General features: G+C 38.8%; 1 protein-coding gene across 3 annotated transcripts; it reads left to right on the top strand.

Annotated features, from left to right (window-relative positions):
- Nucleotides 1-27,227, top strand: LOC110048598 (uncharacterized). 3 transcript variants are annotated; one of them, XR_016208711.1, is made up of 6 exons: nt 1-281; nt 7,425-7,627; nt 11,141-11,342; nt 12,741-12,830; nt 12,916-13,012; nt 20,221-27,227. XR_016208711.1 is itself a non-coding variant. In XM_089294534.1 (3 exons), exon 3 carries the CDS (start codon nt 17,988-17,990, stop codon nt 18,645-18,647), a length of 660 nt encoding a protein of 219 aa, XP_089150660.1. In that variant the 5' UTR covers nt 12,752-12,830; nt 12,916-13,012; nt 17,985-17,987; the 3' UTR covers nt 18,648-19,022. The 3 variants fall into 3 exon arrangements, 1 of the variants encoding a protein (XP_089150660.1); XR_016208714.1 differs by lacking the exon at nt 20,221-27,227 and having other exon boundaries at nt 12,916-13,226; XM_089294534.1 differs by lacking the exons at nt 1-281; nt 7,425-7,627; nt 11,141-11,342; nt 20,221-27,227 and adding an exon at nt 17,985-19,022 and having other exon boundaries at nt 12,752-12,830.

The raw sequence follows: 27,227 nt of genomic DNA, 5'->3' as shown, positions 1-27,227 counted from the left end.
GATAAGTTTCCGTGACGTCACTTGTTTTGCCGCGACGCGGAAGACACTGGCAACGAAAGAGAATCGAAACATGGCGACGTGAGTTCGCAGTTTTGAGAGGATTATAAACTTATTTTGGTGCCAATACCACGATTAATATGGCATCTATGGTATCAGTTTCCGTTTGAAGCATTTTCCTGGTTTGGCCGGATTTGGGCGCAAGAAAAATGGCTGACTTTTGTGCTGCTTACTGACAACAGCCTGGCAAATCAGTATTCCACAAAACTGTTACTAATATAAAGGTAAGGTTCAGGTTAAAACCAAAAGCTGCTGTTTACGAAAATTAGTTTTTCTACTGGTGTTTTTCCACTGCTATTACCCAAGTAAACGTTGAAGTTGGTTGAATTTTATTGTGTCGAGCTTTGACAATTTATACAGCGGTAAATTCAAATTCTCAGTACATCTCGCACGTGCCCGTCGTTGTTCTGAGCGAAAGGTATTCGAGACTGGCCTTTGTTTGAGGTCATAAGCTTACAAAACGAAATGCCAACCTCTTAGAAATCCTCTTAGACAATACTAAAGGTGCTAGAAGTTGCAAAAAAGGTAGAAGGTGCCAAAAATATTTTTCTAAGACAGAGAGGATTTCCATCTACTGAAGTTTGCATATTTTTTTATTTTGCACGTGGTAGCTTTGAACTTTTGTAAAACTCTTGTATTCCTTTATAAATCTCAAATACACTATGAACATAAGCTATTTTGAATAGTACTTTTTTCTGTGTGGTGTGCTTATACGCCTTTGTGCAAAATGAGAATTTTTCGTTGAGGTGGCTCGATCGGATTTTTGAGTAACGATACCGTTCAACTTTGAGCGACTAGTGCACCACTGTTATCAATCCAACAGAAAATCAAACGTTACTGGTGTGCTAGAGAAAGATGAAAGTTTCAAATGGGGTACATTTCACTCAATGAATTTTTTTGTTAGATTTGGTCCTAAATGAGATTAATCCATATTCAACGTAATCCCAGAGTTTCAAATTAATTGAAACGTTTTAAGGCTGCTAATATTTTCAGCGTCAACTCAGGAAAATATTGCACTGATTTTCACTCATGTTGCTTGTTGTCTTCACTATAATTTTCTTTTGTCTCAAATCACCTACCATTGCCTGATTTCAAGCTGAAAAGGACTAGGTACGAGTCTACAAATTATGGGATTAGCAGCTATTGATCCACATTTTCATAAAGTGCAAACCAAGCTTTACAAAATCCCCAAGTTTGGCGTAAATAGACCCAATAGTAAGCAAGATACAACCATTTAAAAACATCAAAATTTACAAAAAATGTATGGCCATCCGGACGTTGTGTTTGGATGACCAAATATTTCTGTGCAATTTTTTTTTTTTTTTTGTACTTTATTGATATTTATATAAGTTTATAAATAAGAGTGACAATAACAATTGAAATTACATTTGCAGATAAAAGAAAGAAAAACTAGATAAACTAACGTGAGTACAGATGGAAAAAAAACGAGGAATACTATTACTAATAAGACTACTTTAAAAGAGGAATATACTAATACACCCAAAATACTTACTATCTATATTAATGAATAAAACTACGCTAAGTTTTACTTTTTTTAGAAGAAACTACATAGACTAACAGTATAGATGAAGAAAAAAAAACAAAACAAGAAATACTGTTACTAATAACACTAATAAGGAAAATACTAATATACCAAAAATACTTACTAGTATATTAATAAAACTACGTCAATTGTTACATTTTTTAGGCTGCCGGCCTAAATACAATTATTTGTAATAAATTTCTTCCACTTGGCGTCATGAAATGTTCGCTTGCCATTAGAATCGGAAATAACCGTTTGGATTTGATATACTGAGGAAACTTTTGCAAGGAAGATCTTTAGTGACGGAGGAAATCCTTTATTTCGACAGGAGTAAATGTGTTGTTTTGCTAAGATCAACAGATGGTTTAGAAGATAAAAGTCTACTTGTCTGTTCCAAAGTCCAAACATTTTGTCAACATCTGATAGTGCTTCGATTTTTATTTCTATCGTGTTTAGCCAGTTAATTAGTTTTCTCCAGACACTGTCGGAATATTCACATTTTATTAGTAGATGTTCGATAGACTCATTTTCTTTTTTGCAGAAAGTGCACAGAGACGAAGGTACTAGGCCAATTTTGTGGAGAAACTTGTTTGTCCCTAAATATCTTTGTAATATCTTGTATTGGAATTCACGGGATCTAGAATCAATAGCTACTTTGAAGGGAATTCGATATATCTCTTCTCATTCCAGTGTCTCGCTGTATGTCTCTGTATACCTTAGCTGTGCTGTTGGTACACTCTCGTTCTTTGAGTGAACTTCGTTATAAATGCTCTTGGATATGACCTTATCCAAGTTTACATTGTGGCCATTTAGGTGTAACTGTGCATTACTGGAAAACGTAGAGTTTTTTGAAAAATTATTGCAGGTTTTTAAATGTTGTCGCCACTGTGCAGGTAATGCGTCTATGATCGCCATTAGCTGAAACTTTTCTTTGGATGTAAGCGAAGAGCTTTTAATAATTTGAAACCCTGTGAATACCGCATTTTCTTTAGTCGTAAGATCGCCAAGTGTAATAATTCCTTCTCTAAATAACTCTTCGTAGAAAATGGACCTACCTTGCATACAAATAAACTTGTTGTTCCAAATCACTGTATTGTGTATTTCTTGACAAAGTGCTTGCTCAGTTATCTTACTCGCGCATGAATATTCTGCAAAACATCGCAGACATTCTTCATAATAAATGGGTAAATTAATAGGCAATTTCTTTAAGTCAAAAGCACAGCGCAGAAGTAGTTTCGACCCTACCTTTTTTAGGTAATGGGAAAGAATAATCTTCCAATTACTTTGTTGATCATCAGCAAATTTCTTGCAACACGTGATCCTTTGGCTTTTAATAATCGATTCTACATGAGGCGCTTTTAGTCCACCTTTATCGATATCACTTACAAGTGATAAACGTTTGACTTTATCTTTTCCTTTCCAGATGAACTGGAAGAGTAATCTGTTGACTTCCATTACGGTATCTTTTTGCACACAAATTAAACTCGCTCGGTACATGAACAATGGTGTCACAAACGTCTTTACAATCTGAATTCTTCCTAGAATGGTAAGGTCCCTCCACTTCCACCTTTGCAACTTTTCTTTAATGGATTTAAGAATTTCATCAAAATTTAACTTTTTTCTTTGACTTTCATTGTAAGTAAAGTAAACACCTAAAATTTTAACCGTGTCTTTAATTCGTATGTTTTTGGAGGAAATGACATCCATTGCTGCCAAGGAGACTTGATTACCCAAAAGCATACATTCAGTTTTTTCAGAGTTGATTTCAAGTCCAGAGCACTTACTAAACAAGTCAGTAGTGCAGAGAAGGGCTTCGAGGCCTCTCCTGTTTCTTACAAAGGCTGCAACATCGTCGGCAAACATTTCAAGTTTAATTTCTTCCTTATCGTCTTGAATCCCTTGGATATTGTTATTTGCACACAAGGAGATAGCAAGAATTTCAAGACAGATAATAAACAAATACGCTGATAGGGGGTCACCTTGTCTAACACCTCTTCATACGTTGAATGGGCCCGTCGAGAAACCATTATTCATAATTGAACTTGTTATATTTTGATACAAAGTCCTAATCCAACGCACGAAGGAAGGGCCAAAGTTAAAGGTTAACAGTGTTTCAAACATAAAACCTCTGTTAAGCGAATCAAACGCTTTTTTAAAATCAATTGCTAGCATAAAGCCTTTGATCTTTTTCCGTTCAGTAAATTCTAAAGTATCGTCAATACTTCTAACTGCGTCGAAGATATACTTTCCTTTAACATAAGCATTTTGATTATGATGTATTATATCAGGTAAAACCTCCTGAAGTCTTCTTGCAATTGCTTTTGATCCAATCTTTGCATCCACATTTATTAACGAGATTGGTCTCCAATTGGACTCCAATTTTGGCATTTTTAAATGGCTGTATCTCAGTCAAAACTAGCCTGATTGACAGTAAACTTAGGGATTTTGTGAATCTTGGTGTGCTCTTTCTGACTATGTGGATCAATAGTTGCTTATCCCATAATTTACAGACTTGTACCTAGCCTTTTTGGCTTGTAATCAGGCAATGCTATTGTACATTTCTGTATGCAGTGAAACCTGTATTAAGTGGACACCCTTGGGACCCTCACTAGTGTCCGCTTAATACAGGGTGTCTGTTCAAAACAGGTTCTAATATGTTGTGCAATAATAATTTATTATTAATCCTTTTGTAACACAGTGTAAAGCAGTGTAAGATCAAAGACTAGCTAAGACTACTCATAGTGCAATGTCCAGTCAGTCAATGCATCAATCTGGATTGATTGCTTAGCTTTAAAATGACATTGTTGAACAATGTTAAAGGAGTCTCAGTTGAGCTTCTAGAAGTAAAAATCCCTTGAAGTGTCCACTTATTGTAGGTTTTGTGCAACAAAATGGCCTAATATTGGTGTCTGCGTCCTCTTAACAGAGGTTTCTGCTGAATGCAGGTGTATTGTACAGTAAATGTGTGAAGAAATGTGGGAAGGGTGTCTGCTTAATATGGGGTCTGCTTAATACAGGTTTCACTGTATCATGAATTCATAAAATGCACTATTGGTATCCAGCGATGTTCCCAAAGCATGCTAAAATATCCTGAGTTGATGTTGAAAATTGGCAGTCTTAAAATGTTTCAGTTAATTTGCAACTCCAGGATTACGTTGAATGTGGATTAATCTCATTGAAGGCCAAGTCTAAAAAAAATTAATCTACTGTTTTTTAATTGCTGTCCAATTTTAGGGATATAATTTTGGGGACACTTTTTGATAAAAAGCAAAATAATACCACACACCAGATGATATCCAAGCCAATGTTTAGAACTGAAAGTCAAACAGAGTGATTTCTCTGAGATTTTCACTCCAGGCAATTAGATTTTATAAGATTCATTTAAGACCATTTAGTCAAGTCTTGTGGAAATAGTTTGCAGTAACATTTAAAACAGCTTCATTTTTGTTGTATTTTGACACCTTGACACTTCACTCGTAATTTTCTTGAAAATGCTCTTATAGATTTCTTTTTAAATTTTGCCATCGTCAAGACAACTATGTCAAATCCAAGATCCTGATGTCATATTTCCAAAATTATCCATGATGGCAAGTTATTCAGTCTTATTTAAAATGGGATATGGTGTCATGTCTTTGCTATGGTAACTGAGATCCTGATGAAATGTACCCCATTTGAAACTTTGACATCTTTCTCTAGGACACCAGTAACGTTTGATTTTCTCTTGGATTGATAATAGTGGTGCTGTAGTCGCTCAAAGTTGAACGGTATCGTTGCTCAAAAATCTGATCGAGCCACCTTAAAGGGGTTACTTTGTGGGTAGTGGGTTTGGTATGTAGAAATTAAGGTTGCTGACTTGTGCCATCAGTTAGTACTGCAAATCAAGGAAACAAATTTTAGGAACATATTGGATAAGAATGGCAACTGGTACATCCTGTAAAATACTTGTGTGACAAGATACAAGTACTAGGGGTGGTGAATGGCTAAATTATCTAAGACTTTGTGAGAATGGGAGAATAGCATTTTTCTTTACGTACATGGGCTCCAAGACAATGAACAGATCAGAACTCTGAGACCTCTTAGCGTTGCAAAAAAGGTTGAGACTCTGAGACAGTTTTGTGTGAAATATATGAGGTTATGAGACGCACATAGTTGCTACAAATGGCATAGTGATTGTAAAAGGAACAGGGAAGTGAAACGATTGTTTTGAATTTCAAACTGACAATACTATACTTTGAGGTCATAAATTTCTATCAACTAGACAGTATATTTTTGGGTCTGTTAATTATTCCAAGAGAATTTTTGTTCTGTTTTCTATTTTCTATACTTAGAATTCTACTTGTACACTTTTGCATATGCTACAATCTGATTGGTTGAGGTATCATACTATGAGCCATAAGTGTGCAACGGCTTAAGGCTGTCTACAAATTAACAAAGTCTCCCTTGCATGTATTTCTGAAGTTTTGGGACAACACTTCAAAAAAAAAAAAAAAAGATAATGAAGTCAAAATTCTTGAGAAGGTGAATTTAAAACCTTGAAGTTGTAAAAAGTTAACAAGTGCTTGAACACATGCAGGTGCCCAGTTGAAAGTACAATGGACCATTTTGATGAAGTCACAACTGAAAGCAAATGCTTGTCCCCTGGTGGACATTTCTTTGAAAAAATTGGCAAGTTGATAAGAAACATCGCATTTTACTAAATTTGGCATGAGTAAGAGTGATTGTTGGTGAGAACCAAAGAAAATTACAAAAATGTGGCCACAAGGACCAAAAAACTGGTGGCGTTTCAAATCTTTTGATAATTTGACTAAAGAGACTTTGGACACAGCTTTCCTGTCTTACAATAATATTTCATTTTTGTGTTATCATCTTGTGAATCTTCATTTATGAATGTTGGAGAAACTTGCCCAAATATACAGTCAAACCTCTCTAATATGGACACTGAAGGGACAGAGGGAAGTGTCCATATTAGAGAGGTGTCCACTGACAGTTTAGAGTGTTTGCTTTTTTAAATGTAAGTTTTGAAAACTAACATTTTGACATGTTCTGGTATTGGTATCACTGAATGATTAAGTGTCAATGTTTGTACAATGTTTGTAACTGCTGATAGGAAATGGTACATACCACAAATTATTGACACCTGGTCCGCGGAGTGTCCGTAATAAAGAGGTTAAATTTGTATCAATTTGCTCCTTAAGGCTGAGATTTAATGTCTGTTATCCGTTTTAGAGAGTGTATTATGGAGTTTTTTTAGAGGAAATTATTGTGCCAGTAAGAAACTGTCCATATTAGAGAGGTGTCCTTATGGAGTGGGTTCGACTGTATAACTTCATGATCACCTTTTAATGTACACCACTCTAGCACAGAGATGATATATCAAGGTTTCTTATCTCTAACAAACGCTTTTGAGGCTTCATTATCACACGCTAAAAGTCCGTTTCTTTAATGCAACATGGAATTTACAGCTTCTCTCTCATTTACATTTGTATGTTTATTTATTTGGGTATTAATTGTCTCTTAAAGACCACAGATGTAGTAATAATTTGATGTTAAAAAAAAAATGTATTATTGAAAGGTTGAGGAGAACCAAAGACAATGTGTGTGATTTCACAGGGAGGTTTTGAATATTTTAATGGAATCATTATGGTCTGATGTTTGTAAGTCAAAGTTTAGACTACAGAAAATGTTGTGAAATTACAGTGAATTTTTGGGAACATTTGGTTTGAAGTCATGGGTGAACAGGAGAGGGATATACTATTTTAACAGTAATTGCTTGACTTCAGATGATAAATAAGATGTACTGTATATAATTTTCTTTTTTTGTCAGGCCACTTGAGGAAGGGCTGGGTTGATGTGGATGAACAAGTCATTAGGAAAAGAAGACAAGGAAAGAAGGAAGGAAGGATGTTTGAGACTGAAAGGGTGAATAGACAGATCTGGACCGAAAAAAGAAAGACATGGGACTGTTGTACATGTATATGGCAACAGTTCCAACTGGAAGAAAGCAAATCAGTCACTTTGCCTGACCAGGTAAATACTATACTGGAAAATGCTAGGAAATTGAATCTGAATTTTCAAGCAGGGGTGGGGGTTACTGAGAGGCTCAGATTCGGCCAATAATAATGGCGGAGCTCTGGCAGCCCAAAAGGGCCGCCAAGTGGCGTCTCATACCCATATAGGGAAGAAAAGGAGACCCATGAAATGTTTTTCTCATCGTTATCATAGCTAGCGATATTACAGGTGGGTGTGTACACACGATGATGGCAATGGAGTTGTGCAAGATGGCAGCCATACTCCAGCTGATAGGTTGACAGAGACATGCACCCTCAGTTTGTGGCATCCCTCTTTGATATTGGACATCCATGTTATGGTCAATGGACACCTGTCAAAACAAGGTATCCACTGACCAGTATCACATGACCACATCGCTGGCTCAAGTTTAAAACCATCGAGGTCACAAGTTTTTTTTGAAGTTGACCGCTGACCAAGTGCTTGTTTTTTTTTTTATTGGATTGTGGGTTCATGTCAGGTTAACTTGTTGCAAACAGGGCTGGGTTTTTTGGAAGCTGGTTAATGCTAACTCAGGATTATAAAAGTTAATCGAAGTATAATTTTTTCTTGTATACAAATGTTTTTTCACTGCTTTTGTTTTGTGTATTTTGAAGACCTTGAGATTACATGTATTCAGACTCAAAACAGAAGGCCAAACAACATAAATGGAAAACCTCACCGTAAAGTTACCAAACTCAAATCAAAATTCTTGCTTATCTTGGGTTAGCTTAATCAGGCTTTGAAAAATCCAGCCCAGGAGCTCCGCTTTTAGGCTTGACTAAATCTATATATTATGCTGTTGTAGATGAAAAAAATAACCTCTCTACCACTCCCTGTAAAATCAGTCCTGGATCTAAGGAGGGGTCTCGTAAATGGGCCAGAACAAGAAAGTTCAACACAAAATAGCAAGCTGGGCGTCCATGTTTATGAGATACCTGAAAAATGTTTGGTTTGTGAATCATCATGGAGATGAACATTTTGTTATTGGGAGGGGAGGCATCTTTCTGGGTGAGTGAAAATTACACCGGGCAAGTGCATTTTGAGAGACACTCGTCTGAATGGCAAATGATCAAAGTGTAGTTTCCAACACTGAGTAATACTGTCACTTGCATGTAAGTGTGTACACATGATGCCGAAACATGCTCTAATTGGGTTTCAAATGTGGCATGATAGGTTATCAAACATTTGAAGTTTAACAGACCGTGGTGCGAACTTTTGCCCTAAAATTTCAGCACACAAAATGGCAGAAAGATTGGACATTGAAGACTTCTTCAGAGAAATTGACCCTGACCTGTGTCAATATACATACACCTTTCACAAAAGTGGTTTTACTTCTACAGGGCTTGAAATAATTTTCTGGCTGGTGCCAGTCAAGTTGTCCAGTCAAATCTATTTTTGCTCAGACAAGAAACGATTTTGACCTGAGATATGCATTACATCATAACTCTTAAAAAAGTGTTTCTCCCCCTCAGCATGATGCTTAATATTCAGCACGTACATTTAGGGAGCTTTTATTGGAGGAGTAGCTCATATTCAATGCAAAAAGTACGGAATACACAGCTTAGAATTTGAGCCCTGACATACGCTTTTTCGGCCATACGAATCTCCTTTTTAACTTCTTGGCAAAATTTGTATCCGTTCCAGTGAAGAGGATCCTTAGTTTTCACAGCAAGTTTGTGCCATTGGTTGTGTTTTCTCATCAGTTGACGGATTTCCGGTGTGATAAAGGGATTGGGTTTGGATCTAATTTTGACCATCTTGACTGGCACGTGGTGATCAAGGACTTCCAGGAAGATGTCATTATAAAAATGCATCAACCTGATCGTTAAAATTGTCAAATACACTGATAATGTGGAAAGGTGTAAAGGACAAGTCGTGCAGAAAGTTGTCAGCTTTGTAGTTTTTGTAGCACCTGATAGTTACGTAAGAGGGCTTGATTCTTGGCTTTTTAAGCTTCAACGTTGTGTGAACAAGGTCGTGATCATTAATAGCTGATTTTCATTCGTGGTCATTACAACGTCAATTAAAGATTTGTCTCTACTTGATTCAATTTTTATTCAAGCTGAAGTGATTCACACAAATTTATTTGTTATTTTTAATTTCACCTTAACATAAAGGCCTTAAGTTTTAAGATACACGTTTGGTTTGAATTTGTATTAGAGGGTAGCCTGGACCTGTGTACCATACACTTTAAGAGGCTTCCCACATTACATGTAGGTCGCAAGGTTAGTTCGCAGCAAGTTCCATGGGGAGAATAAGGATTAAAGTCGAACCTCCCCACAATGACCACCTTGTGGAGAGAGGAAAGTTGCTGTTGTAGAGAGGTGGCTGTTATTGGGAGGTTTAAGGGGTGTAATATGACACCTTTTTTGGGGTGGGGGGAAATTTTTTATCTTTAAAAATGCTTGTTTTAGCTTGTAAATACTTAACACTATCAAAATATATCTATAAAACAGAAACCAAACAGAAACAGAGACTAAAGATGTTCTAAAAAATTAGGTTTTGTATACACGGCTTGTCGGTCGTTGATTAACATTACTGGCCATTGACGAAAATTTATTTTGGAAGTTGGGACGCACTTTAATGACTGTTGCTGTTAGGTAGAGGTGGTTGTTGTAGAGAGGGTAAATTAAGAGTGAATGTATGGACTATCCACCGGGATAACAGCGTTGTAGTGGCCTTTGTAGAGAGGTAGTCGTTAGTGGAAATTGGACTGTATTAGCATACACACTGATTAGCATATACACACTGATAGACACACTACGCTGGAAGACCTGCTAATTTGCAGTTATGACTAATGGATGACAAAGTAGGCTGTCTGGTTATATTTTTTGTTTGCTTTCTGTTTTTCTTCTTTCACAAATGTGAATAATGCACAACTTAATTTAGAACTAGCTCTGAATCAAATTTTCCTTTGAATTGTAAACAACCAGACAAAATGTACGGTCACTCCAATGATTTGACTGGACAAAATCAATTTTAAACTGGACATTGTCTGTTGACCAGCCATTATTTCAAGCCCTTCTGTAATAACCATGAAATTTTGGCAAGAGCAAGACTCTCAGAGTCTTTTAGTATATATTCCTCAAAGACATCAATGAGAAAGTTTGTGTTACAGTCTGTTAAACATGAAATGTTTGTTGACCAATCATGCCACATTTGACACCCAGTTAGAGCATGTTTTGGCATCACATGTTCAAGCTTAGATGCAAGAGACGGTATTACAGTGTAAAAGGTTGAGGAAACCTACAGACAAACTGGGTGGTTTCACAGCAAAGTTTTGGATATTTTACAAACTCATTATGTTCAGACTATTGTTTTTAAGAGTGTAGACTACAGAAAATGTGGTGAATTTAGTAGTGAATTAGAGGAACATTTGGTGTGAAGTCATGGGTGAACAGGAGAGGGAAGTACTATTTTTTAAAGTAGTTGCTTGACTTCAGATGCTAAATGAATATACATCCACAATTTTATTCTTTATCTTTTTGTCAGGCCACTCAAGAAAGAGCTGGATTGATAAGGATTAATATGTTATTAGGAAAAAAAAAAGGAAAGAAGGTAGACAGGAACTGGATGCTAAAGACTAAAATGGTGGAGAGACAGACCAAAAAAAAACAGGGGACTGATACAAGTACCGGTACGTGGCAACAGTTGTACCTGGAAGAAACTAAATCTGTCACCTTGGCTACACCAGGTAAATACTATTAATACTGGAAAATGCTAGGAATTTGATTATCTCATCTGAAGCCAGATCTTTAAAACACTGGGTCTTGGGTTCAGCTTTTCAGTGAAAGGATATTGAGGTATTGGAGGTGGAAGTAGGGGAGAGATGTTTTGCAGGTGTAAACAGGGAAGAGGTTACAGGAAAGGGTTAGGGAAGGTAAAAATGGTGAGGAACAGTGGGTAGGAATGTCTGCTATAAGAACTAGGCTCTTCACCTAATACCTACCATATTCCATAATTTGATTTTATAGATTGTCAATGACTGTCAATACTACATACGTTCTCCAATTAGAAAAACTGGCAATGCAAATTCCTGTAAGAAAGCCTAAATTTGCTTATGCTGGCAAGATTTAATCTCTCAAAGCACTTGTTAATATGTCTTTGTTTTCAGCCGTGATGGTTATTTTTTGATGAGATAATATGGAACTAACAATTAGCACTACTCAATTAAAACTACTCTGAAGCCAGATCTTTAAACCACTGGGTCTTGAATTCAGAAAAAAAAAACTACTCAGTCAGCCTATTAGAATTTTGTGCCTACCAGCAGTGGCAATTAAAACTACCCTGAAGTCAGATCTTCAAAGCACTGGATCTTGGGTTTAGGAAAAAAAATAGTGTGAATCAGCCTATCAGAATTTTGTGCCTGCCAGCAGTGGCAGAAGTGTCAGAAAAAAGGGGGTTCTTATATCAGGCATTCCTCCTCTCTCCCTCTCCCCCAGTCCTCTCCCTCCTTGTCTACCCCATTTTATACTTCCTGCTATGAAGGCTATGAGATGTGCGGCAAGTCAAACTTCTCTGTGTAGAGAAACAAACTGGTGAAGGTAACAAAAAATTAGAATGTGGAGATTGCATTCAAAGTTGGAATGATCATTCAGGCTAAAAAGTAGTTCGTAACGTCAGCTGCTGATTGTTGAAAAGCTAATTATGGACAGAAACCTTTGAGTTCTTCAGGTTCACCTTTGGGAAAGTTCCTTGTTCCAAAATTCTGTTAGTTGTATATATACTCAGAACTTTACTGTACTACATGCCTTACCATTGCCACCTAGGAAATTTAGTTTTTGACATCTGTTTGACAACTTCTGATGGCTTCCATTTCAAATGGCCAATTAAACTGGGACTACTTGCTGCTGGTTTCAGATGTTTGCAGCTTGAGACTTTTGAAATTCCCACGAGAGTGAATGGTTAATTTGACAATTTGACATTTCCGCCCTCAACAGCTCCCGTGTTTTGATTGGCTGGTTAAAAGTACAGCAATTAAATGTTATGAAAAAGTTGTCACAAAGATGTTAAAATCAAGTAATCAAAAAAATTTACTGTGCAAAGTCATAATCAAGAATCTTTTCTGAATGTGTCATTTCATATTCAACAGTGGATAGACAGTAGACATATCTGGAAACACAGTGGACATACCTGGATGAACAGTGGGCAAACCCAAAACATTCAAACTTTGACCAACCAGGTAAATATGTGTAAATGTACACAGTTACTGTGGATCATGTGTCAAGTCATAATCAAGAATCTTTTCTGAATGTGTCATTTCATAGTTAATAATGGATGGACAGTAGACATATCTGGAAAGACAGTGGACAAACCTGGATGGACAGTGGGCAGACCTGAAACATTCAAACCTTGACCAATCAGGTAAATAGATGTAAATGTACAGTTGTTATGTTTTCGAATGAGAAATGCAACGACCACAACACACAAGATGGCGGAACTCAAACTGTATTCTCACGTGTACAAGACTGCGGGCTCACATCCGGGCAATACATAATAATATGATGTAATGAACCATAACACCCCTCCACTGAGATATGTTGTACAAGTAACATAGAAAAAAAAAAGAAATAAATAAGAGTTAAGACAGTCCTTGTGAGTCTTCCTGATTGTACAAATAACCTAGCTGCAAGTCAGACTCAGTTCAAACAACTAAACAAGTTTCTTGAGCAATGTCACGAAACGAAGCACAGTTTTTTTTACTTAAGTAATGTCACATCTGTTCAATCAGTCTCTGTGGAGGTGTTATAACACGTGTGGACCTCCGTAGTTCGGGAGTGACAGGAGCTATGGGTGGTGACTCCATCCAGGTTGAGTCTTCTTGAACTGGAACATTAAACTCAGGTGTAACAGTGGTTGGAGAATGTGAGACTTCCACAACAGAACTTGGTTGAAGTACTTCATCCGGAGATGATGTGGGAGGCTCTGCTGGTTTAGTGGTGGGATTGTTCTGAAGAACGTCATCCACATGGCGTCTCCAGATTCGGCCGTCATCCAGTTGGACTTGATAAGAATGTGGGGAACTGTGCTTCAACGCTGTACCCGACTGCTATTTTTGCTTTGATAAGTGATCACGTGTCAGAACAGTGTCGCCCACAGACAGTTCTCTAGACTTGGCATGCCTGTCATGGTAAAACTTCATCTTGCCCTGCTGTGTAGCCACGTGACTACTGAGGTCTGGCTTAGTGATTGACAGCCTTGTTCGTAGCTCTCGCTGCAAGAAAAGCTTGGATGGTGAAGTTCCAGTGGTGACGTGTGGTGTACTGCGATAAGATAGTAGGAAGTTCTGTATCCTTTGCTGTATAGAGCGAGCAGGATCCGAGGCTGATGAATCCAAGGCGTGCTTGAAGGTCTGAACAAATCTCTCTGCTAATCCATTGGAGGATGGGTGATAAGGGGAGACAAGCACTCGCTGAACACCGTGCTGCTGCAGGAATTCTCCATATTCAGCAGAAGAAAAGGGTGGACCATTGTTGCTTACTACTTGAGTTGGGAGCCTGTATCTTGCGAAGATGGTGCGCAGGGCGTTGGCTGTGCTTTCTGCAGTGGTAGTTTTCATAGGACCAATTATTTCCGGCCATTTAGAGTGTGCATCCACCACGATGAGATAATGATTGGATTGATGAGTAGCAAAATCAATGTGTATACGGTGCCATGGAGCGGTGGGCCATGACCATGGAGATAGTGGTGCAACTGGGGGAGCTTTCCTTTGGTTAATGCACTGTTGGCATCTGCGAGCGGTCTCCTCAATGTCGCTGTCTATTCTTGGCCACCACACATGACTGCGTGCTGTTGCCTTCATACGTGCGATTCTGGGATGTGCTCTCTGCAGTTCATCCAGGATGGGTTGTCGTAAGGTTGGTGGTACGATGGTTCGCATAGCCCACATGAGGCAGCCTTGCTTGACGGAGAGCTCGTGTCTGCGATGGAAGTATGGCTTGAGGTTAGGGTCAGTGCAGAAGTTGTTAGGCCAACCATGTTGAGTCAGAGACAAGGTCCTCGCGGTGGTTGGGTTCCTTGCAGTCTCTCTAGCAATATCTGTAGCCGAGACTGGGTGCTTGTTCAGCTGCTGGCTGGCTACATGGAATATTTCCTCTTCAACACCTGCATCCTTCTTGTACCTTAGCGGGAGCCTTGGTAGAGCATCAGCACTAGCTACTTCGGCAGAGGGCTTGAACTCAATCTCGTAATGGTAAGAGGATAGTAGGAGTGATCATCGCTGAAGCCTTGCTGCTGCCAACACTGATGTGGCCGAGTCCGGTGCAAAGATCTTCAGCAGGGGCTTGTGATCAGTTCGAAGTACGAACTTGCATAGGCAATTGGCTTCTCGTCCCCGTTCGGGAAGCGGTGGAGAATGACGGCACCAATGCCATATTGGCTAGCATTGCATTCCAGGACCACTGGTAAGTTGGGGTCATAATGAACCAAAACGTTTGAAGATGTTAGTGAATACTTTGCTTTATTAAAGGCTTCCTCGCATTGGGGGGACCATGTGAATTCTTGATTCCTCTGAAGCAGCTGATTGAGAGGTTGGAGAATGGAACTAAGATTGCGAATGAATTTGCCATGGTAATTAACCATACCGAGGAAGGCTCTCAGCTGAGTGGTATTCTTGGGGCGAGGTGCCTGCTTGATGGCTTCTATCTTGTCTTCAGTTGGTGAGATACCTTCTGTGGAGATGATACAGCCCATGTAGGTGACCGACTTCTGCATGAACTTACACTTGTTAAGCTGCAGTCTCAGCCCGTAGTCATCCAGGCATTTTAGAGCAAGGTCCAAGTTCATGATGTGTTGTTCATCATCCTTCCCTGTGATAAGGATGTCGTCCTGAATACTTGCTACATTCTCAAGACCCTGGAGGATGATATCCTTGGTGTGCTGAAATATAGCAGGGGATGAAGCAATACCAAAGGGCAACCTTTTGTAGCGATAGAGACCCCGATTGGTATTGATGGTGACATACTGCTGACTATCCGGGTCCAATGGCAGCTGTTGGTATGCACTCTTCAGATCCAATTTGGTGAATCGCTTACCTCCACACAATTTGACGAAAATGTCCTCAGGTAGTGGGATTGGATACCGTGGAACATTGAGTTGTGGGTTGACAGTTACAGCATAATCACCACATGACCGTGTTGTGCCGTCAGCCTTTGGAACATGAACCATAGGCGTGGCCCAATCGCTGAACTCTACCCTTCCGACAATGCCTTCGGATTCCAGGCGGCTGTACTCTGCTTCCACTGCTTCTTGAAGGGCGTAGGGTACTGGGCGTGCCTTGCGAAATTTTGGCTGAGCATCATGCTTCATTTCTAACTTAGCGGTGATACCCTTGATTGTTCCCAGGCCAGGCTGAAACACATTGGGGTGGGACTGAATTGTAGTGTGCAATTTCGACCTCACAGCTTGTGACAGGTCAGAGTCAGAGACACAGATGCTGCATATTTTCTTCCAGTCGAGTTTCACTTGGGTCAGCCAATCTCTCCCAAAAAGGGACGGTCCAGAACCTTCCACGACTAGCAGTGGCAAGGTTGCATTCTGGTCTAGGTACTTGAGGTGCACATGAAATTGACCAGTGACCTGGACTGGATGACCAGTGTAGGTGTGTAGACGAGTGCTGGAAGGTTTGAGAGGAGTTCCCTTGAAATGCTTGTTGAATGTCTCTTGTGAAATGATAGAGACTCTGGCCCCAGTGTCTAATTCCATGAAGAGGTTAACTCCATTGAGCTGAACTGGTATTTCAATGCCATTTTTCTCTGTACAGAGGTTGTACAATGAGAACAAAAATGGATCCATTGAATCAGATGCAGAAGTGCCCTGGGGTGGCTCTGGCTCTTCAACCTTGTGAACCTTCGCAAATTTGCTTTTGCATGCCTCAGCAATGTGACCAGATCTTCCACAGGAATGACAAGTATACTGCCTGTATTTACACTGCGATTGTGGATGACAAGATTTCCCACAGCTCAAACATGCTGAGGTGCTGTTGTGTGAGTTGTTTGGAAGAGAATTTAACTTGCCTTGGCCCTTGCCAGGAGACTTTGGATGTGTGGGTGGACGGGAGCGTGGGCGGTTTCCTTTTCCGAGTTTGTTTACTGGAGTCGAGCCTTCGTGAGAGAACGCAGCGACATCTTTTCCAGCAGCTTCGAGGCTGAGGGCATTCTTCAGTGCTTCATCAAAATTGTGTTCCTCTGTCAGGAGTTCCTTTTGAATCTCTTTACTTTGAAGTCCACAGACGAGTCAATCGCGCAAGGCCTCGCTGAGGTGAGCACCAAACTGACATGTGGCCGCCAGATGTTTTAGGTTGGCTGTGAACGAAGACACGCTTTCTCCCTCGCGTTGCGTGCAGTTGTGAAATCTGTAGCGCTCAGCAATTACCAGCTTTTTGGGTGTGAAGTGGTCCTTCAGGATAGTTGCCAGCTGAGCGTACGTTTTCTGTGAAGGAGTCGACGGAGAGCATAGGTCCGAAAGGACATCGTAGGCCTTGGCGCCCATAACAGAAATCAGTGTTGCTCGGCGTTTGTGCCTGTCTGTCGAATCTGTTGGAACACCATTCGTGATGAAATACTATTCCAGTCGCTCCAAATAGCGATCAATGTTCGTCGAGTCTGGATCAAACTCTTCTATTTTACCTAGGCTCGGCATTATCCGATCCCATCCTCGTCACCAGAATGTTATGTTTTCAAATGAGAAATGCAACGACCACAACACACAAGATGGCGGAACTCAAACTGTATTCTCACGTGTACAAGACTGTGGGCTCACATCCGGGCAATACATAATAATATGACGTAATGAACCATAACAACAGTTACTGTGGATCATGTGTCAGGTCATAATCAAGAATCTTTTCTGAAAGTCTCATTACATACTAGTCAACAATGGATGGACAGTATACTATAGTCTGACAGTTTTAAACTGACAGTAGACAAACCTGGATAGGAAGTGGTTGTGCTGAACTAAGCTATGTACAGTCTGACCAAGGCAGTTATTAAAACTAGGTACACAATGTAATTAGTGAATGAAATTGAATATTAAGTAATTTAAATTTCTGTGGGGTGTATTGGGTGCCTGTGTGTGGTAGTAGGGAGCTTAAGAAACCATGACGGAGACGCCAAGGACAACGTCGATGAAAAAGTGATTTTATATTTTACCTAAGTCTATGAATCTTGCTGTACACTAAACTTAAGTCATTTACTTTGTTTATCACTATCAAAGCTATCATGAAACTGAATCTAGGACACATTGATAAATTCGAAATAAACATTTAAAAAATTAGCCGTCACGGCTCACGTTCTCCAGACAACGCAAAATTTGGTCATTTCATGTTGTTGTTTCGCAGAGGATGGCAGAGAAATGTACCAAGAATTATAACGCACATGCACAGCCATTGTTCTGCTCATTAAACCTTTTGTTTAGTGACGTTGCTGTTGCCATCGTGGTTTTCTTGAATGTATTGGGACACAGGAAGAAGAGGAGTAAGAGCTGGATCAGCATGGAAAGTTGGAGAAAGATCAAGGAGAGGGGGAAACTAAAGAAGAAGATACATGGTGCAAGATCAGAAAGGCTGAAGAACAAAACCAAAAATGAGTACAGAGAAAACGACAAGGAGGTGAAGAGGAGTCTTAGGAAGGACAAGAGAGACTGGATAAACAGTGTTGCGTGTGAAGCTGAATACGATACAAAGCAGGGTCAAATGAAAGGGGTATATGAAGCAACTAGGCAGTTAGGCAATGAGGGGCCAAGGAAGGTAGGAATAGTGAAGAGCATTGAAGGAAGGCTATTGACCAAAGAAGGCAAGGTCAAAGCCACATGGCAAAAGCACTTCATGGAGGTTCTAAACAGGCCAGATTCTGAGGTTGTTGCTGAGGTGGACAAGACAAATGTGGTGAATGGCAGCATTGACATAGGAGAGATAACAAGGGAGGAGATCAAGAGTGCACTGGGAGACATGGGAAGTGATAAGGTGCCAGGTATAGAAGGTATTACAGCAGACCTTCTATAGGCTGACACTGACACTACAGTAAATATCCTACATGGGCTATTCAACACAATTTGGGAGGAAGCAACTGACCCTGGGGGACTGGTCCAGAGGGCTTATCATCAACCTGCCCAAGAAAGGGGATTTGACAAGTTATGGGAACTGGAGAGGTATTGCCCTCATGTCCATTGTAGCCAAGGCGTTGAGAAGAGGTCCAATTCAGATGATTGTTGCTAGGACAGATGCTGAGTTGAGAAGGGAACAAGCGGGCTCTAGAAAGGGAAGGAGCATAACAGAACAGATCTTTGTAGTCAGGAATATTGTTGAGCAGATAGTTGAATGGAACTCTAGCCTCTACCTATGCTATGCGGACTATGAGAAGGCCTTTGACAGCATAAAGAGAGACATTCTCTGTGAGAATCACGAGATGCTATGGAATACCACTGAAGATTGTGAGAATGGTACAAGTCATGTACAGTTACTGCACAAGTGTGGTGGTGAATGGCAATGGAAGAACAGACTGGTTTGAGGTGAAGTCAGGTGTTATGATCAGGGTCCCTGTTTCTCTTGGTGGTTGACTGGGTTATAAGGAGGACAGTTGAACATGCAGGAACAGGCATCAGGTGGAAGATAACAATTACATTAGAGGACTTAGACTTTCCAGATTACTTGGCACTCATCTCAAGTACATTCACACACATCCAGACAAAGATTGACTGCCTGAATAGAAACAGGAAGGAAATGGGCCTGAAAGTCAGCACCAAGAAAGCCAAACTCATGAGGATCAACGCAAAGAACAACAATGCAGTTGTAGTAGATGGACAGGAAATAGAGGACGTGGATGGCTTTGACTATCTAGGAGCAAGAGTGACCAAACATGGAGGGCTGAGGACGACATCAAAAGCCGCTTAGGAAAATCTGCAGCAGCATTTAACAAACTAGTCAAGATCTGGAGAAGTGGTCAACTGAGCAAGATCAGGATCTTTAAGTCCAACGTCATAGCAGTGCTACTCTATGGATGTGAGGCTTGGAAAATGACCAAGAGGGATGAGGTGAAGCCAGACACATTCCTCCACAAGTACCTACAGAGGGTGTTGAAGACATATTAGATGATGAGGGTTACCAATGAAGAAGTGAGGTGAAGAGCTAGGACTTGCACCATCTGTGAGCAGATCAGGAGATGGAGGTGGTGCTGGATAGGGCATGTATTGCATAATATGGACCACCAACAAAACCCATGCATTGCCCTAGCCTGGGCACCCAAGGGTAAGAGGAGTAGGGGTCGGCCAAGGGAGACATGGAGGAGAACTGTAGAGGGAGAGAGGCAGAAGATGGGTTTTGCCACCTGGAATGAGGCTGTTGCTGCTATGAGGGACAGAGCAGATTGGGGGAGACAAGTCAATGGCCCTATTCTCCCAGAGGAGAGCCAGGACTAATGATGATGATGAATTCATATTTTATATAATGACGAGTAATCCCATTGTCACTGTTAAACAAAATGAGAATTAAAACCAAAAAAAACTGGTAAAAGTATCTGTTGTCTAAAGCTTTAGATTAGATCCCACAATAACTTATCATTTTGCTTGTTTTGTCACAGGATGCTAGACAGCAGAGATCATCACACGACAGCATGGACTTGGAGAGACAAGAAAATGGCAACACACCTAGAGACACAAATTAAAGAGGATGCTTGAAGATTGGCTACCTAGACAAGACAACAAGATGGTTTATTATTAGTAGTTTGTCTGTTTAATTGTGTATATATTTGGCCCAGCCCGGGAGGTCATTGAACATGGGGTACAGCTGGCCCGGGGTTTTCCTCCTAGGGGCAAGTGGACGTACGGGGAGGTTTTTCACCCAGCTGTTGTTCCACAACCCCTGTTCAGGTTAGTTGATTATTTCTTTAGCTTGATAGTCTTCAACTAGATTTTCATAATAGACTCTTGGCCAACACTTGCTGTGGTTTGGGGTAAGTCAACCTGATTAATGCTTACTTCACTACATTACTTACTGAAACACAGAACTCTTAACCGATACCAACAACTTCTTGCCCTTCAGCCAACAAGCAACTTTTTCGTGACCTCAACAAACCAATCAACAACACTTTAACTTCACACAGAACCAACACAAACTTGACTTTAGAACAATAGATGGATTAAAAGTGAGAACATCTGACACCAAGACCTTACAAATCACTTATTCATGGCCTCAACAAACCAAACAACAAACTATAACTTCAAACAGAACCAACACAAACTTGGCCTAACAATAGATAGGCTAAAACTAGACAACATCCGACACTGACAACTACTTACACCGTACAGTTGACTTGTACATGTAGTTGATGATTTCAACTAACAAACCAACAAACTTTAACTTCAAACAGAACCAACACAAACTTTACTAACTGCAATAGATGGATTGAAACTGAGATCTCAAACCAACAACTACATACACCTTACAAATGGTGTATTCATGACCTCAACAAAACAACCAACAAACTTTTAATTGACCTCAAACAGAACCAACACCAACTTGACTGTCTAACAATAGATGGATTAAAACTACACAAAATCTGACACTGACAACTTTACACCCTACAAGATTCATGACGTATTCCCAACCTCAAGAAACCAACCAACAAACTTTTAATTAGCTGTAGACAAAATCAACACAAATGTGACAAACATTATGCGATGAAGATGGATTGAGACTATACATGCATGCAACATCTGACACTGACAACTACGTACACATGAAAATTGACTTGTCATGACCTCAACAAACCTTAAATCTGCGGCAGAATACTATGGACTGACTTAACCATGATCACCGAAACTTGACAGACTATCGAAACTGCACAAGCCACCTACCAATGCAAAGATTAGCATCGAGTCATGCAGATAATATTATTACTATAAATTATGTAGATGTGTGTGCCACCATTGTTCAAGCAAGTGCCTTTTTGAAACAAAACCTCCCTAGCTGTCACTGCATGGGATTAATTGGGTCATTGATCGAAAGCAGCGATCTCTGTTACTGTATGTAGTTTTTACTCCAGGTTGCTTTGTAGATTAAATTGATTGGAAATAGTTTATTCAAGAGGTTGTTTGTTTCATGATGTGGTCCCTTAGGATGTAGATTGCAATGCTTTTACTCTTGCTGCTAGTCCACATAGTCGTCATCTGGCAATTAAGGGCTAGCAGGAAGTAGTCAAATATCACAATCTGCATCCCGAGGGAATACATCGTAGGACAGACAATAGCCTGCTTTGCATTGACCAGCCTCCATCTCTTTTATGATCAGTTTTATTTATTTTTTTGGATGCATATTATTGAGAGAACTACATGCTGCAGCAAAGATCTCTGAATCCAATCAATGAACCAATTAATCATGAAACCCATTCCGTTTGGCTGATTTGAATCCATTGAATGGTAAATTTTACTCTTGCACTTGTTTGTTCCATTTGAGTTTTGAAGGTTCAAGCATAAGATTCCCTTGAGCAGTTTTTTTTTTCATCCTTTACTTAGATTTGTGAAGTACAGTTTCTCCTAGACTGTCTCAAGGTGAATTTCAAAATTGTTTAGAAAAGTTGACCAAAAGTTGTGAGACAATTTCAAAAATTAATCATAAAGAAACAAACCAGTATGACACATATCAATTTAAAAGCCATAATATCAGCATAGAAATTCTCTTATCTTGTCTCCACATCTTTCCAATAGTTACTGATTGATCATTATTTTTTGGAAACAAACTAAGACAAATTTTCTTGTGATGCATGATCATTTGGTCAATTCTCATTATGTCTGGTTCAGTCTGAGGAGAAACTAGTGGCTGATCATTTCTGGGGTTTAAAGGATTAAACAAAGATTAACAGCAACAGATAGTGTTCATCTAAATTTCAAGAGTTTATTTCTTCTATTCCAAAATTCATAGTATTTACACAACACTAGAACACATATGACATACTGTTAAATTATTTCCTTTGAGGTTTTTTGCATGGAACAAAATTACACTTAAAGAAAAATACATGCGTCAAATTTCAAAATTTGCACATTTGTGCTGAACAAAGTCGGGAAAACAAACAGGATTGGCCTGGTTAATGGTAACTGCTACATGTAAGCAACTTTTATCTTTTGGGCACATACTAACTAAGCTTTCATAAAGTGTAACTGAAATTTTGAGAGTCTTAGAGGGCCTAAGCACAGTCAACACATGGTCAGGACACCCAGGTTTTCACCATCCCGCTTTCGCCATGGAGTTTGTTTCATTACAAGCTAAGATAAATTACTATCAATGATTGGGAAAACTCTTCAATGCTCAAAGGGAACCTTGCTAAATAATTACTTGTCACTTAAGTGTATTTCATTAGAATCAATATTTAACTAATGAACTCTAACAACAATCAGCATCATGCTGCCATGCAAACTTATTACCTACTGCAGCTTTCATAAATTTTCATAATTTGGTTTGTTAAAATTTGTATTTAGTTTATAAGCTGTTGACTCATTGCTTTCGAATAGGCAGGTAGTGATTAAAAAATAATTTCCTTTTTTTCTATTTTAAGCGCTTGGCAACTTGATGGTGGCTGTTTAATTGATAAACAAGGGAAGCGTTTAATATTATAAATATAATAATCTCAAGATAGTCAAACTTGGAGCAGGTTCACAGTTTCCATTTTGCATTCCATGTTCAGCTGTCATAACAACTGGAAGTGGGGTATAAAATGACATCTATTTACCATGAGGCTACCACAAAATGTAGCAGCTTTGATATTGTAATGTTATCAATTTTTCATAGCTTTTAACACTATAGTTACACCAGTAATTATTAATGCTTCCTTTGTTTACTCAGTATATATATTAAGTAGATCTGCAAGCTCATTAGCCCAAACTGAAATTATACAAGCAAAAAATCACTACTCATATTCAAGTGCAACAAAACTTGCAACAATTAGCTAGGTAAGATGACAGTCTTATAGTGTCCACTCCACCATATTTACCTTCTTGACTGAATTTATTACCTTCAAGACTTACCAAAATATTTGTTAATTTGCAAATGTTATATCCCTTAAGCCACAAAATATGACATTACTTGATTGCAGAAAAGTTTGGGTGGCAATCTCACTGAAGAATTAACCATTTTTTGTCACTTAGGTTTTTTTTAGAATTGGGTTAATTTATTTTCCAAAGCCTCATTGATTTTTCGTTCCATTTCAATTTCTCAATTTTTGATTCAATTATTCTTGGCTAATGGTAATATTTAATATTAAGATTAGACAAAGTACATGTAAGATCAACAGTCTGCATTTTTAACCTTAGTTATATTGCTTTTTTGTTTGGTTTCGTGTTATTTTATTTTAATCTACAAACAGCATCTTGATGCTTTCATGTAAGTATAAACAAACCTTTTTGCCAAGCCTCATAAAAAATGATCACAGAGTTAATAATATTACTTTCATAATGCAGGCTGTTGATGAACATTGATTTATTTTAATTTGGTTTGTACAAATTGCTTGGTTCTTTCTTGGTGTTGCAGGTCATCATATTTTGAAGGCTCCTTTAGGCCTCCTTTAAACCTTTTCTTTGCTTAATTTCCTCTAAAAATTATAGGGATTTTTTTATACTGTTTTTTTTCTTTTTGTAAGCTTGTAGGCACTTTTTTGCTTGGCACCCTTAACACACACGCTCACAGTCCAGCTTAAAGTTTCAATCTTGTTTCTTTTTTTCTGGACATGCATCGCCAAGAACAACCATTTTTTCTTTATTAGTTTAGTTATAATGCTAATGAGCTTGCATGTATCTACTAATTAAGTTGTTAGGTTCTTATTTAATTCCAGGACAGAAGGTGGCACACACATCAAGACCAAAGATTGGTCATATTTGAATCTAGTCAGTTACGTCCCTGCTGGGTTGCGGAAGCTCTGCCTCTGAAAAGGTGTGTTTCTGATGTCCTCTGAAATATTACAACTGAGAAATCCTGGGAAACTTTATCTGATCCTGTAATCCAAGCCGGGGATATTTGGGCACTTGAAAGAGTTGACCGTTTGCTCTCAAGTGGGGTGGACAGTGTGAAGGAAGGTGAGAGTTTGCTTTTCATGTCTTTAGGGTTTCACATAATTTGTCACAATACCACACCATCAATTTTGGCCCGGCAAGATGCTTGTTTGAAGTCAATGTATCAGGAAATGTTCCACAACCAAGGACGTAAAACAGGAGTGCTGAATTGTGGAGCTCAAGGAAGGTGCATCTCTAGAGAAAGCATAGACAGGGGAGATCACTGAATTTCATCGGTCTGACCTGATTGGAGTTTTACAAATGACATCAAATTGAGCTGAGTCATTGGGGGTCTCTCTGATTGAGTTGCTACTTGGTCAGGTTTTCTCTTTTTTCTAGGTTCATTAAATAAACTTAAACTTAAAAATACTAAAATAAAATCCTATAGGCCTGATTATAAACAAAACACATCTTTTTGAAAAACAATTCTTACTAAGCACTTTCTTAAATTTTCATTCTCCCTTTTAACGAATTTCAAACAACCAAATTATTTTCGTTCCCTGTTTTCATTTTCATTTAACTTATAACATAATTCTCTAACATTCCAAAAATTACTATCATTAGGTTGACACTCCACGAACTTTAGGGAGTCTAAGCACCAGCTTTTGTTACCTGGCTCTCTGGGATTGCCTTGGTAACCAACATGAGTTGTGATTGGGTCAGTGGTTGCCTTGGTAACCAAGCAATCACAGCTCATACTAATTAACAAAGCAATCTGAGAAATCCTTGTGCTGACAGCTCGTGCCTAGTCTTCCTCAAGTGTCTGGAGTGTTTATAGTTATTCTTATCTGTCAATTGGCTATTTCTTAGAAGCTAAATATGTAATTGGTGTTTGAGGAATAATTCTTCGTCGGTAGGCTGGTTAACTGTTAAGTAAATCGGCGACATAATGTTTAACAGTTAGTTAGTCTGTTGATGAAGGGTAATTCTGAAACATCTTGGATTGATCACTATTAGTTACCGGTAATTCAATTTCTAACCAACCTAACTAATCAAACAGGAATTCAAAACAATTTATATTACGGATATAAATTAAATCAATATAGCATTTCTTTATTCAAACTGAAATTTACTATTTTTGTAACGACATTAAAACTTCACAATTATAAACATTTTGAGGGGGTGATACTTTTGATACTTTTTTAGGTAGACTCAATTTTTTCATGGATTAAATCTATTTTCCCACTAAATCCACTAAAATTCAGAGTTCCTCGGACTGTCACGTAATGCTCCTCTACAAAGTGAGGGGAGACATTGCGTGAGCAGAGAAGTCAGAGATGCGAAGGACGCTGCAATCTCTCGTAATGGGAATTTTTGATTAACAAACAAAAATATTTTAAACTTGTATAATAGAAATTAACGAGTCAAGTTGGATTTTTCAATCATTTCAAGTCAAAACTCGGCCAAATTAAAAAAGAAAAGAAGTCGCGACCAAATTTATCAGTCAACAATTTTCTAGTTTTAAATCTTTGCGCGAATAAATATTTAATTTAAACACAACATAACTTACGCACATACTAACAACGTAAGCAGCGATTCGGCCTAAACCTCAAGCTTGTTTTAGTTTTCAAATAACAAGACCCGCTCAGTTTCGTTTGTTAATTGTTCGTTTCAGATCACGGATGTTCTCTGGAGAATAGTCTTTCTAATTATTCATTCATTCGCACGGGAATTTGATTTGCTTATGAACAAACTAACTCTCCAGGGTTATGTCACGTGATATGAGATAGGACAACAAACAAACTGAATACGCATAATTAACTAAAACCTTTTGCAATATTTTTATTTTTAAAACAAAACTTAACATTTTTTGCTTTATAAATCGGCCAATTTCTTTCATCCAAATTAAAGAGAGATACCTGACATCGGTAGCTTCACAGGTGTGAGGCTTTTAGCAGCTTGTGCTCTTTGTTGAAGTTTGTGGAATGACGGTCAGTCGGTGGTTTGGTCGGAGGTCAGACTGGCGGATTCTGTGTTCAAATCTTTCTTTGATTTCAACGGTGATGCACTGAAATTGAGCGCCATACTTTAGCGCTTCGGTTTTTCTTGTCCAGGTTGCGGAGATTTCCAACTTAAATGGGTTTCCATACAAAATATTCCGGGAGGGCGAGCTTATCGACAAATTATTTTTTTTCGATACATTGACTCGCGGATTAGCATCTTGAATAAATTTTCGAATTTGGCATATTAATTCCAAAATTACTCGAGTGTGGCATTGTGACAAATTAAGACTGGGACCCTGGAGGCATGGGGGGCAAACTCTCACTTTTCTTTACGCTGCCCACCCCACCTGGGAGCAAACGGTCAACTCTTCCAAGTGTTCATCTATCCCCGGCTTGGATGAAGGAATTAGATAAAACAGAGCAGGATTTCAAAGTTGGAATATTAAATGAGGACTAAAGAAACAACACCAACTGACAGAGGCAGAGTGGAAACAACCCAAAGAGCAGGGACAAGACTGGCTAGATTCTTTACTTTTATTTTTTTTAAATTAAAAGTCATGGACAAGGGAGACAATCTTTATTTCAATAAAATGTTGTTATCTTTC

This window comes from Orbicella faveolata, unplaced genomic scaffold (genome assembly GCF_042242905.1).
Source record: "Orbicella faveolata isolate gen_17 unplaced genomic scaffold, um_ofav_v1 contig_1, whole genome shotgun sequence".
Lineage (NCBI taxonomy): Eukaryota > Metazoa > Cnidaria > Anthozoa > Scleractinia > Merulinidae > Orbicella > Orbicella faveolata.
Note: the sequence above shows the minus strand (reverse complement) of the source record. Positions and strands in the feature narration are given on the sequence as shown.